The sequence below is a fragment of the Xenopus laevis genome, chromosome 4L (assembly GCF_017654675.1).
Source record: "Xenopus laevis strain J_2021 chromosome 4L, Xenopus_laevis_v10.1, whole genome shotgun sequence".
Taxonomy (NCBI): domain Eukaryota; kingdom Metazoa; phylum Chordata; class Amphibia; order Anura; family Pipidae; genus Xenopus; species Xenopus laevis.
In genome coordinates, this window is record NC_054377.1 from 58891783 (window position 1) to 58905920 (window position 14138).

Here is a 14138-nt window from a genome sequence, read left to right on the forward strand (position 1 = left end):
ATGACCTTTTTCAAGGTATATGTAAAAGTCATATGAAAAAGTTGGGGAACCCCTCTCAGTCTGCATAAGACAACCTCTAAAGACCTGCAAAAACATCTTGCTGCAGATGGCGTATCTGTACATCGTTCTAAAATTCAGCGCAATCTGCACAAAGAACATCTGTATGGCAGGGTGATGAGAAAGAAGCCCTTTCTGCACTCACATCACAAACAGAGTCGCTTGTTGTATGCAAAAGCTCATTTAGACAAGGCTGTGTGGCTAGTTCAGGAACTGGGGCCCTTGTTAAAGTCGAGAGTCGGATGAGTTCAACTCGATATCAACAAATTCTTCAGGATAATGTTCAAGCATCAGTCACAAAGTTGAAGTTACCCAGGGGTTGGATATTCCAACAAGACAATGACCATTAACACACTTGGAAATCTACAAAGGCATTTATGCAGAGGGAGAAGTACAATATTCTGGAATTGCCGTCACAGTCCCCCGACTTGAAAGTCATTGAAAATTTATGGAATCATTTGAAGCAGGCTGTCCATGCTCAGTAGCCATCAAATTTAACTGGAGAGATTTTGTATGGACGAATGGTCAGAAATACCTCCATCCAGAATCCAGACACTCATCAAAGGCTATAAGAGGCGTCTAGAGGCTGTTACATTTGCAAAAGGAGGCTCAACTAAGTATTGATGTAATATCTCTTATGCACCTGTCTAATTTTATTATGAAGCATATTGAATATATTCGGTTAATCCAATAAACATTATGTCACTGCTGAAATACTGCTGTTTCCATAAATAGGATAGGAATAGGATAGGCATAGGATGCCTATGATTACGTGTGTTAGCACACGAAACGCATTAGGACGATTTATGTTTGTGTAATAAAGTAAAGTGAATTTTACCTCTGCCTGGAGTCCTGCTGAGTGCGTGCCAAACTGCCGATTTCATCTTGAGAAAAGTCAGAACTTGTGACAGAAACGTAAATTTGACTTTGCACTAATAAAGACTCCTTTGAACTTCATTTAAGTCCTGTGAGTGCTGATTGATTCAGTGGATATATATATATATATATGAAATTGTATATAATTTGCTAATGAAATGAGAATTATGAAAATAATGTGATATATTGAAAAATAAAATGTGTTTGATGCAAAGCTATATGTGGACAGCATATCATATGAGCTCTTACTACATAATTGTGGGTAAAAACTCTATTTGCTGGTTGAGACACTTTATGTTGATTGGTTCTGTAAACCCAATTACACAGGATTGTTGTTAGCTGCAGAGTTCACCCTAATAATCCCATCAGGCAAGGACCGTGTTGGTGTATTGATGTGGTCCTCAAACCATGTGTCCCCGTAGGCCCGCAACATGATCAGATGGCCCCTGGGGAAAAGACTGGATCAGCCTGATTTAGCCCCACATGGGATACCAAATCGAGCTAAGATTCACTTGTTTGGGGTGAGAGTGAAGAGCTACTGCAAAACAAATTAGGCACATTGCACTTTAGCAAAACTGATCACTGCTGATGGGTAGGCACTCACAGAATTTACTCAGGTATTTGAATAAAAGAAGAAAAATACTTTAACAAAACATACTAGGCATAGCCTTATGCATTTTGTGCTTGATGCATTTAAACATAGGCTATGATTAAACCTGAGTGGATTCTGTGTGTGCCTACCCATCTATGTTAGGAAACAGCTGTCTAGTTCTTTAGGCAGATGAAGAGGCAGCCCTGCACCGGATTTTGAAATGGGACTTATGGGTTTCAAACTGCAAACAGCCCCTTGTATGTGATGATTATGCATCTTTCCATCTTGAGTAGAAAGGTAGGATTTTGTCATAATAAAAATCTGTATATGCCAGCAGAGAAAAAGATCCATGTGCAATTAGCCTAAGAGTTATTATTATTCTTTATTTATATAGTGCTGACATATTCTGCAGCACTTTCCATAAATTAAACATCATTCACATCCGTCTTTGCCTAATTTTGCCACCCTGGCTCGCAGGTCAACAACCAGATCTTCCAACCAACATCAATGTGGTCCTTGACTGATGGAATTTTCTAACCCCCCTGATCTGTCTGATTTTTGGTCAGACAGGCTGTCCATGAGCCAATATGAAGTGGAGTCTGGTCTGGAGGAGATGAGTTTATTGACTTTTGTATTGGCACTTTAAGAAACAGGTTGTTACACAAAATGGCAAACCTTATAAGTTAAATCAAAATTTGCATTCTATTTTTTAACTATAGTTTCTAAAATGTATCATTTATTTTTCTATTTGTCATAGGTATCAACTCTGTTTTATCACACATGCTAAATGTCTGGTTGTATGTCACTGACCTTAGTCAATCTCTCATTACTAACCCATCACTGTGTGTAACATGATTTAACTGATCCAGTGAAGCCAGTCCTCCACATATACAGTAGAACACTTGATATTCAAAAATGGGTTCTTTTCTGCTTCTTTTATTTAGTCATGTCTGTGTACTATTTAGCCATTAGTAGTGTTTTGCTGGGTGGCCCTGCAGAGATATCAGGCAAAGCCGGTTGCTTTATTTGTTTTTCTTCCTGGGTCCATGAGAGTAGCTCCTAAACATAAAGAGAAAGAACATAAATCATTATTACTTAGCACACAGGTGAAGAGCAGGCACAGTTTTACCAGTGTGGAAATGTAGAAGCACTTTTATGAAAAAATATTACAAGACACACTGGTTGTGGATGCTGGGATTTGTAGTTTGAATCTGCAGAGTTTGATAACCCTGAAACAGGGCATTTTGCTGCATTGTTGTGTTACAGTATATAAGACATTACCTTAGACATTCCAGAAGTCCCTCTTAAGGGTCCAAGTTTGGTGATTTTGGATAGCATGCCAGTTTTGCTGAGGACTGCATTAGATAGATCTTGTCTGGGCACCAAACCCAAGTCTCCTATTCGATAATGGGCCGTGACTCCTGGGCCTTTCAATATAGGTGAGACAGGTTGTCTGCAAAGTAGAGTAATATGGTTAATTTATATGCCTTGTATCAACTATTTACTCAAGTGATGCTGGCAGCTATTAAACTTCTACTTTAGCTGTAGTAAACTACAAGACAAAGAGCTTTAGGCTTTAAGTGCCCTCTCTAGAGTCTATAGAGCTGAAATAAAATTTTCGCTTCGGAAGTCTCCGCCAGACTTCGCTCAACAACAAGATGTTATTTCATGACGAATAGGCATATTCATCAAAATGGCAATTACATCTCGGAAAGAGAATGCTGGTGTACTTTCGTCAGCAATAATTCATTAGTGCAAAACTTTCTTAGTGAGTTTTCTCTAGCGTTACTTTCTTCCTAGTGAAATTTTGTTAACTTACTTACGCTTTAAATTCAGTGGGTGTATAACGGTCATATATATGTAATTATTAGTGTTGTTGGTGAAATTGCTTGAAGTGGCCACTTTTTATTAAAAATGTCCAAGGAAGCAAAATAAAGACAATAGAGATCTTCTAATGCCCTAGACATGAGCCCACCCTAAAACAAATATGCATGAGCTTCAAAGGTTAAAAAAGTGTAAATAAAATCCCATTTTAAATATGAAAAAACAGTGTTTTAACTTTTCCTTATGACTTTTTTGGAAAACAGGATATGATGTCATTGACATAATAATGTTGAGGATGTAGCTTCATCTTATTAATTCGCCAATCAGAACCTGGCAAAATAGACTTTGGCGAAAAGGTTAACGAATAGAAACTTCCACACTTTGATAAATTTGTGGATTAACAACTGTTTACCAGAGCTAAAAGTCACCTGGCGACAATGGAGCAAGACTTCTCCAGCGCTGAGGTTTTTCGCTAGTGAAGTATTACTTACCTTTTAGTAAATTGCCGATGTAGCTGCAAAGTGTCATTTTGACGATCTGCCCCTAAGTGATTTTATAGAGGTCATAGAACTCCATTGTGACTATGCACACTGTAGGTCACAAATTACAATAATTGCTAATACTCCAGAGATACTGCTGAGAAATGTATCAACTAAATGTTGCAAATTTGTAACAGTTTAGGGTCTGCACCTGAATTACTGAGCTGCCAGACTCAAACACCAGAGACACGAACATTCGACTTTAAACTCAGATTTTGGAAAAACCGTAAAAAATAAATAATGGAAAGTAATTGAAAAAAGTCTTTATTTCTGGGGAACAATATAAAAACAACTGGATTGAAAAAAGTGTTTGGATGGTGAACAACCCCTTTAACATAGGTAGCCCTAAACCCGGCTGGCTCTCCTAGAGAGCAGGTCTATTATTCCTTACTAGTCCTGACTATGAATGGTCCAACCAGTGACTACAGTTTACTTAGGAGAGTCACTGGCAAAAAAAACCTGAGTCTGCATGGCACAGTCACTTTATATTATTACACAGTGTCATCTAGTGGCTGAACCTGGGATAACAAGGGGTCATATTGTGACCCAGAAAATGTTCTTTTTTTGCACATAGCTGAATCTGTTTAGGAGTTGGACAGAAAACATTCACCTGTTAGCTTTGGGAGATTTCAGGCTATGACCTTGTTTTGTCTCAAATTCATGTAAACTGGATCCAAGGCCTAATGTAGCCGAACTGTCCAGCAGTAACTGCAGCTGCTGCAGCATCTTGTTCCTTCTCTCCAGCTGCATCATTTCAGTTTCATCTTCACCATGTTTCTGCTTTTCTTACAAAGATACAATCAGAGTTGGTAAGAGATAGTGGTGTGCACATACTTGAACAAAAGCAACCAAAAGAGCAACCAATATGTGGACATACATTAATGGCAGTTTTGTTAATCTACTCTCTGCTTAAATGGACAGTTCACCTTTAAGATAACTTAGTAAGCAACTTTTCAACGGGTCTTCATTATTTCTTTTTTTATCGTTTTCTAATTATTTGCCTTCGTCTGACTCTTTCCAGCTTTCAAACGAGGATCACTGACCCTATCTAAAAAACAAATGCTGTGTAAGGCTACAAATTTATGGTTATTGCTACTTTTTATTACTCATCTTTCTATTCTTTCTATCTCCTATTCATATTGCAGTCTCTTATTCATATCAATGCATGGTTGCTAGGGTAAATTGAACCCTAGCAACATGATTGCTGAAACTGCAAACTGAAGACCTGCTGAATAAGAAGCCAAATAACTCAAAAAACACAAATAATAAAAAATGAAAACAAATTGCAAATTGTCTCAACCCCTTTAATGAAGGAATGGGAAATTCCCATATATTTACAAAGGAAAAAGATGGATCTTAATTGTCAACTCTGAGTCAGGTAGGACAGGGAGGACAGACATTTTACATCAGCTACAGTAGGAAAACTAATGGTCTTTTATAAATGCATAATAAAACAGAAATAGAAATACAGATTTTGTATGTTTATTATTTGTTCCTTATACTGTAGTTTTTGAGCTAAAAACTGTACTCCCTCCCAGCAATGTCCCCTCTAATCCCTTCTTGTGCTGGCCTCAAAATTTGAGTGCGTGTGCACGAGTCCACTCCTTAGTGGGAACATTGCCTCTCAATGAATTGCACTTACCTTGTCCATTAATAAGTATTAATGGAAACCTCTTCTTTACTTAATTTAATTTTTTTATTAATCAATTTGAATATCCCCACCACTCACATCTTTTAGCCAAGCAGACAGAAAACAAGCAGAGTGCCATAGATTCATTCACTCACCAAGAGCATATCCTTCAGAGATGCAGCTGCTTGGCTTAGGATCATGTCAACTGCAAGTCTCCTTTGTTTCTCTTCCTCTAGCTGTCTGCTCAGGCCCTCCTTATCCTGTGTGGTTTTGTGCAATTCATTTTCAAAGGACAGCAGTTTCTGCCTAGAGGGATCAAATGTATACATGAGGTTGCAGGAGGAAAAGGAGTGGATTTTTGCTTCTTCACCAACAACAGTTCTAAATAGTACTATAAAGGTAACAAGTCTCATATGAATGAAGCTCAAAGTATTCTGCTAATTATACATCCACTGGGACCATAAATTGTCAATTATATTAGGTGGTTTACCATAGGACTCACTTGAGTTGTTGGGATTCATGTTTTAGATTATGCTGTTCAGATTGAAGCTCATTTAGGGCATGTTGTGTGTGTTCCAACAAGTCCAACGTCTCCTGCTGCTGCTGGCATTTGTCCGTCAGCATTCGTATCACCTGAAACATCATACATTCATTAGGGTGATAAACGTCATACAAATTGGGTTTCTTGGTTTTTCCGCACCTTCTAACCACCCATCAACACTGTTTAGAAGTCCTCATACACAAACTCCTTAGGGCTCATTTACAAGTACTCAGCGTGTTTGTGGTTGCACAAAGTTTGCATAAGTTACATAGTTACATAGTTAAATCTGGTTGAAAGAAGACAAAGTCTATCAAGTTCAAGCCCTCCAAATGAAAACCCAGCATCCATACACACACCCCTCCATACTTTCACATAAATTCTATATACCCATATCTATACTAACTATAGAGTTTAGTATCACAATAGCCTTTGATATTCTGTCTGTCCAAAAAATCCTCCAAGCCATTCTTAAAGGCATTAACAGAATCAGGCATCACAACATCACCCGGCAGTGCATTCCACAACCTCACTGTCCTGACTGTGAAGAACCCCCTACGTTGCTTCAAATGAAAGTTCTTTTCTTCTAGTCTAAAGGGGTGGCCTCTGGTACAGTGATCCTCTTTATGGGTAAAAAGGTCCCCTGCTATTTGTCTATAATGTCCTCTAATGTACTTGTAAAGTGTAATCATGTCCCCTCCTGAGAAAACAACCCCAACCTTGACAGTCTACCCTCATAATTTAAGTCTTCCGTCCCTCTAACCAGTTTAGTTGCAGGTCTCTGCACTCTCTCCAACTCATTTAGATCCCTTTTAAGGACTGGAGCCCAAAACTGCTCTGCATACTCCAGATGAGGCCTTACCAGGGACCTACAAAGAGGCATAATTATGTTTTCATCCCTTGAGTTAATGCCCTTTTTTATGCAAGACAGAACTTTATTTGCTTTAGTAGTCACAGAATGACAATGCCCAGAATTAGACAACTTGTTATCTACAAAAACCCCTAGATCCTTCTCATTTAAGGAAACTCCCAACACACTGCCATTTAGTATATAACTTGCATTTATATTATTTTTGCCAAAGTGTATAACCTTGCATTTATCAACATTGAACCTCATTTTCCAGTTTGCTGCCCAGTTTTCCAATTTAAACAAATCACTCTGCAAAGTGGCAGCATCCTGCATGGAACCTATAGTTCTGCACAATTTAGTATCATCTGCAAAAATAGAAACAGTACTTTCATTGCCCACCTCCAGGTCATTAATAAACAAGTTGAAAAGCAAGGAACCTGGTACAGAGCCCTGCGGTACTCCACTAACAACACTGGTACAATGAGAAAATGTTCCATTTACCACCACTCTTTGTAGTCTATCTTTTAGCCAGTTCTCTATCCAGGTACAAATACTATGTTCCAGGCCAACATTCCTTAATTTAACCAGTAACCTTGTGTGTGGCACTGTATCAAATGCTTTAGCAAAGTCTAAGTAAATCACATCCACTGCCATCTCAGAATCGAGGTCCCTGCTTACCTTCTCATAAAAAGAAATTAAGTAGTATGATTATATGGCATTTATTATAGGTATTTGCATCTAAAGGCAGTAGCTGTGTACCTACAGTGGCCTGAGTCATTTAACAATAAGCAGCAGAAATAATAACATCCAAACACCAAAGGTTTCAGCACAAAAATGCTGAACATGTGCAGTTGTGCTCATTTAAACACATTAGCTGCAATTTCATCTGGTGCACCGTCACCTTACACCTGAAATTACACTGGAGTTACAGAAAAGCATAGTGACATGTGTCCAGAATAGTTCTTTGTATACTACGTCATGAATCACCCCTGTTATTTCCCAAAATAAGACCTCTATGAAGTCACAACCATGACTTCAAATATTCCTGGGTAACAATAATGAAATAAAAGTATAGCATAAAACTAAAAGTACCTTTCTAAGATCTGACATTAAAAACTAGCAATACTGCACTTAATCTGTAGTCTGGGTCTGCAACCATAAGCAAGCACTTTTATAAAGTTTCTGGACAGCTTGTTGTTTTCTTCTATTCATTTAAAATAAAATATTAAAGGCTAATATACAATCACAACCGCAATTGTGATACTGCAAAAATAGACAGATGGTGTGTGTATTAAAGGTATTTTCTCCTAAACACTCTCCTTATATTTGTTGCAAGTGAAATAGTGCCCCCAAGTCGGTCCTGATGAATTGCTCTGCACCTACTGACGAATGGGAACCCTGGAGCTACCTCCACCCTGAATAGGAACAGCAGACTTGCACCTAAAGAATTATGTGCAGATGTCATTACTACACTACATGAAAGTTCATACTACAATATTATGTACTAGTATAGAGGACAGATAAACCTTCATTTTTACCAGTATGGTTACCAGTTTTACTCTACCTTTTGGTTACTGAGATTGTTCTTCACCAGCTCCTTCTCATTCTCTTCCAGCACCTCAAGCTGCTTAGTGAGTTCTGAATTGCGATCTTTCAGGAGATCGTTCTCACTAATTAGCTCTATGCTTTTGTCAGACATCTTGGAAAGCTGTAAGCTGATGGAAACGTTCTCTCGGATGGCACGTTTTGTAGTCTCTGCCATCTGATTGTTGGATTCTCTGCGGAATTCAGCAGCCACTGTACTGACACGCTGTACCATCTCTTTCTTTAGTCTGCAAGAATAGTTCAGATAATCCTTTAAACTGTATTCTAGCACAATTGTTTTGACTATTTTAACTAAATTAATGGAAAATAATTGTAAAACGGCATTATCTTAAAGGAGAACTAAACCCTAAAAATTAATATGGCTAAAAATGCCATATTTTTTATATTGAACTTATTGCACCAGCCTAAAGTTTCAGCTTGTCAAAACAGCAATGAACCAGGACTTCAAACTTGTCACAGTGGGTCACCATCTTGGAAAGTGTCTGCGACACTCGCATGCTCAGTGGGCTCTGAGCAGCTGCTGAGAAGATAAGCTTAGGGGTTGTTGCAAATTATCAAGCAGACAATGAAGTTTGTCTGTAATATAAGCTGATGCTTAAAAGCTGACGGCCTCTATGGCCTGTTTGGTAAATATACCCATGTGTGCAACCACATGAAGGAGTGTGGGAGTTTCCTTAGTGGCGATATCCTGATGAAGCGGAAATCTTTTTTATGCCACAAACAAAATAAACTAGGTTTACTGGGTGGAATACCCCAGTAACATAAAGGTTAAAGGGTAAAATTGTCTTCAAAATAAAGGAAATTGCAATAACAGCATCAACAAGCAAGTTGAAGATATATAGCTTATAAGTTACCCATATAACATATAGAATGGTTTTGGTGCTTTCAGATTGGATCTTATAATGTAAAAGGATGCTTGGCAAAAAGTAGAAGCTATAGTATAAAAAAAAATTACTAGCCCTTGCTGTAATTTACATAAGCAAATACCAAAAGTATGTGGTGTAAAACTCAGCAAGCCCAAAATTAAAAAACAAATAAGTAAATATAGGCACACATCTAAGGTGAATTAAGAAATAGTCACAGTTATGGATGCACCAAATTCAGGATATAGTTCGTATTCGGCCAGGATTCTGCCCTTTTTAGTAGGAAGCGAATCCTTAAAATCATGTGACTTTTCATCACAAAACAAGGAAGTAAAACAATGTTTAACTGTGCGCTGCACATGCGTCTCTCTTCTTCCCTCCTCCTCCCTGATTTGCATATGCAAATCAGTATTTGGCCAATCTTTCAAATCCAAAATAGTGGATTTTATCCAATGTGTCCTGACTCACTAAAGGAAATGCCCACTCTCTTCCTCTCTATTTCTTTGTTTTTATTGTCTTGGCAAAGGTTTTAATGGGTGTAAAAATGTGGGGTATTAATAAAAGCTTTTAGAATGTGGATGCATTAAAAGCTTCTTTAACACTCCCTGGTTTAGCTAAACTGCCATTGGCTATTGCAAGCACTGACCTGTCCTTGTCCAGCACAGCCTTCTTCTCCAGAATATACATTGTCTCTTTGTGTTCCTGCTCTTGATCTTTTAGTTTCTCCTCTAAAGTGGCAAATTTGCCCATAAGCTCTTCTTTTTGCACTCTGAACTCCTCTAATGATGCCAGCTTCCCCGCTAGAACAAAAGACACAGAAATCTGAGCTTTATGAATAATTGAAATAAATACTGTACTGTTCAAAAAAAAAATCCTACAGGGGTTACCCTCATGTCTCAGAAATGCAATGATTAAACATAAATAATTAGTAAAACCAAGCAATCATTCTACTGTTTCCATAATACCATGACATAGTGGCTATAGCAGTCTATGACTGACATTTCATTTTAGCCCAGCTGAGCAAACAGTATGTTCATACCAACTTATACACAAATAAATAAGTTATTTGCAGAACACACTATATCCAAATGTTTTGCTGAACTACTGTTAGTGGCACATGATAAACTTACTCCAACAAGGATCACAATCTGCTTGTATTGCCTAATTGCATTATTCTATATAATTTCTGTATATGTTCTACTTAAGAATTCATCCAGCTGATGACAGAAAGAGCAGATTATAGGCTTTTTTGCCCTTTTTCCACGTGTTCTGCTGTGGCATGGAATGTGTGGGTGTTTTGTGTGTTGCCTGCTCTGCATGGCCAGTTTCCTACGAATTTCACAATGGTATACCCAAATTAAGCAAAAGGTAAGATAGACACAGTAGGTGTTTTTGCATACATGCTAGGAAACACATTGGAATTTGCTTTCTGTGTGGTACTGTTCTGGCATGTGACATCCCCATAGTAACTGTACCTAGGAGCATATTCTCTGAGGTGAGCCGCTCCTTAGTGTCTTGCAGTTCATGTCGCACCTGAGCCAGCTGAGCCTCATACGCATCCTTCTCTGCATCTTTAGCCTGCTGGAGACCCAAAAGTTGGTCATTCAAGTCAGCAATCTCATCCATGCGCTGGTTTAGGGTACGTTTTAGAAAGGAGACAATCTCCTTCTTGTCGTTGGACAACTTTTCATACTGGGACTCCTTCAAATGCTCCTTTGCACAGATTTCATCCCATTTACTCTGATACCTAAGCATGATATGTAAATAAGATAAATACAGTGTATAGCACTAGGAAATTCTTTACTATCTATTTTTTATTGCCACAAATAAACAAGAAAAACATAACTCCCAAAATGCCAATCCCCATTAAAGCATTTAGTTGTTGAATGCTGCACTTAGTAGTCAAATGTGGAGAGCCACAAGTTCAAAATCAGACAGATAGAGCTAAAGTAGAGCTGAAGTAAGGAGCACAGTCTTACAGAGGGAAACATACACAGAACTAGGAATGTACTTATAAAAGGAAGCAGATGAATGCTAAATCAGAAAAAGAATCACCAAGTTTTTTTGTAATGATTGTTCAAAGCACAAGCCGTGCTCATTGACTCTCTTGTTTATATGCATTCATGGTGATGGTGTTAATTACATTTTTGTTTGAGGGCTGCATTATATAATCATATAGTTGATAAAACTGACAGCAGAACAGTTTTTAGCATAACTTTCATTTCTAGTTTCTCTAAAACACCCAAAAATCATCTTCAGCAGAGCTGTATTTGTGATAAATGGGAGGTGGAAAGCATTTAGACATCCCCTCTAACTTGGGTATCATTTATAATTAAGGAACGGCAGAGGTCACAGACCACAACCTACCCATGGCACTGTGCAACCTGCACTGGATGTTTTCATTCTGGTTAGCAGACTAGTGGTCAGCACGACTCCCACTTTCTTCCTTAGTTGGGTGCACATTCTCCAATGGCCACTTTCCGCTGGAATACTGGTAAGGAAGTTAATCCAGCACCCACAATTTTGCATAAAACAGCCTTTATTGGTGAAAGTAATGCCCTTGCACCAATAAAGGCTTTTTTATGCAAAATTGTGGGTGCTGGACTAACTTCCTTACCTGTTTTCATTCTGGTGTCAGGAGCACAGCCATTCCCTCGGTCAGAAGTGCTTTGTGGATAAGAAATAGTGCTCTTGCACTACTGTCCAGGAAAATAATAATGACCCCTAGTGTTTACCAAGGGGAGGATTACCCCCCTAAACTGTGTGCTTCATCACAAGCAAGCCTGTGGCTAAATGCATGTGAGTGCCTTAACTGTTACTATCCAAGAATGCTGCACCCAGGGTGTAAGCAGGACTGTATTTAAGTGTGATGCAGCCCTAGGCATCGGACCTAAACATGCCCTTTTGTTGTGTGTGTGACGTCAGTTCGTTGTGCGCGTGACATCGGCGCGCTGTGCGTGATGTTTCCCAGTATGCGTGATGTCACTTCTGCATGCTTCCTCGCCCCCCCTACCACTCAGCTTCATCATCAGATTTCCTATGGAGGGTGGTTTGGTTAAAAAAACAAAAGCGTAAAAATAGGCACCCCGAGGGCCGCCCCCAAAACCGTGCCGCCCTATAAATACCTGGGACCTGGGTGTAATATATGGTGTTGCTTTTACATGGTGCTAAAAATGTATATTATCTTTAAAAATAGCCCCTTTATTTAGGGGTGGGTGTGTCCTAACAGTCCCTGCAAGAAGCACAGTAGGAGGGGACAGCCAATCACAGCCCTGCAGTCACACAAGCACAGACAGGCTTCAGTTCCCTATCAGATCCTGCTAGCTACTAATTGGTTCCTGTCCTACAGTGCAGTGAGCTGAGAGCCTCCCCTGCAGAACCTGGGAATTCAGAGAGCAGGAAGTGAAAGAGAAGGGAGGGAGGGATTATTAGGGTTTTTGCAGAAATATTCAGCCTGAAACACTACTTTTCCAAGCACAATTCTTCTATATCTAAATAAGTATAACACACTGGTACGTTCTTATTTTTTACACAAAATATCTCCTTTAAGGAATAGGTTATTGTACACACAAAACATTTCTTGTCTACAAATTTTGTTTCATACATCTGAGTGAAGTTGCCACATAGCATTCTCTGTCATAGTTTGTCGGCTGCAACAGAACACTACGTTTTTGCAGTATGGAGCACCTGGGAAAATCCACTTCTATGCACCAAATCCACTTCGGCCGAATCCCCGAATCCTTGGTGAAAGATTTGGCCGAATACCGAACCGATTCCTAATTTGCGTATCCTAATTTGCATTTGCAAATTAGGGACAGGAAAGGAAAAAGTGGAAAAAATTCTTCTTTTGTGACGAAAAGTCACGAGATTTCCCTTCCCTATGCAAATTAGGATTCAGATTCGGTTCGGCCAGGCACAAGGATTCGGCCGAATCCGAGTCCTGCTGAAAAAGACCGAATCCTGGATTTGGTGCATCCTTATGGGAAAATGTCAAAATGTATAGCCCCACAACAAATTTTAAAATTAAATATAAAAAAATCAGTTTGCTCTTTTGAAAAACAGATTTCAATGCAGGATTCTGCTGGAGTACCACTGTTAACTGATGCAAAAAAAAAACAACATGTTTTCCAGCGCCAGTATCCCTTCAACATCTGCTGATCATATTTAAGCCAGTGTAAGCAGTGTGGCAGATCCAGACCATTACAGCAAATAACATCTGTACATACCTTATTAACTATGGAATTATTGAAGTAGCCTTCCACACGTGATATTAAATAGTAAATAAATAATATCATTTATAAATAGCTCATAATAGGGGTGGAATTAAAGACTGTATGTCTGAGAAAGCACAAACCACTTATGGAAAGCCTTCGGCTGATGGCAAACTATAACTCCCACCTTTCCCTGGAGCTGGACAACCTGTATTCCCCGCCCACTGCGCTTTGTGTGTACATTGGCCATGATTACTGATGGCAGCCCTTGTTGTACATCAGTTGGACGGGGTGGCAAGAGGATCACCTAGGCACATATGACGTCACGTGAGACTTGATGCGAGCACAAATGTAATACATGGCACCCACCGTTCCAGTCGTCCCTCCAGATCTCGGATCTGCACCTCATAACATTCTTTCGTTTGCTCGGAAATGCCCTCCGATACCACCTTCACCGCCTCTTTCTCCTTTGTCTTGGAGCTGGCGCCTCGCTTGCCCTTTTTCTTGGGAGGCATCGTGTATAATATCACTCGCAACTATACCCACGACACCT

The 14138-nt window shown here is 39.2% G+C and overlaps 1 protein-coding gene across 2 annotated transcripts; it reads right to left on the reverse strand.

Moving 5' to 3' along the window:
* Positions 1-2130: 2130 nt before the first annotated feature.
* Positions 2131-14100, reverse strand: cfap157.L (cilia and flagella associated protein 157 L homeolog). 2 transcript variants are annotated; one of them, XM_018257971.2, is made up of 9 exons: positions 13955-14100; positions 10850-11121; positions 10021-10174; positions 8471-8738; positions 6021-6151; positions 5674-5824; positions 4499-4665; positions 2807-2978; positions 2131-2584 (listed from the first exon to the last, which is right to left on the reverse strand). In XM_018257971.2, exons 1-9 carry the CDS (start codon positions 14098-14100, stop codon positions 2483-2485), a joined length of 1563 nt encoding a protein of 520 aa, XP_018113460.1. In that variant the 3' UTR covers positions 2131-2482. The 2 variants fall into 2 exon arrangements, with proteins under 2 accessions (XP_018113460.1, XP_018113459.1); XM_018257970.2 differs by having other exon boundaries at positions 4499-4668.
* Between the last annotated feature and the right edge of the window lie 38 nt (positions 14101-14138).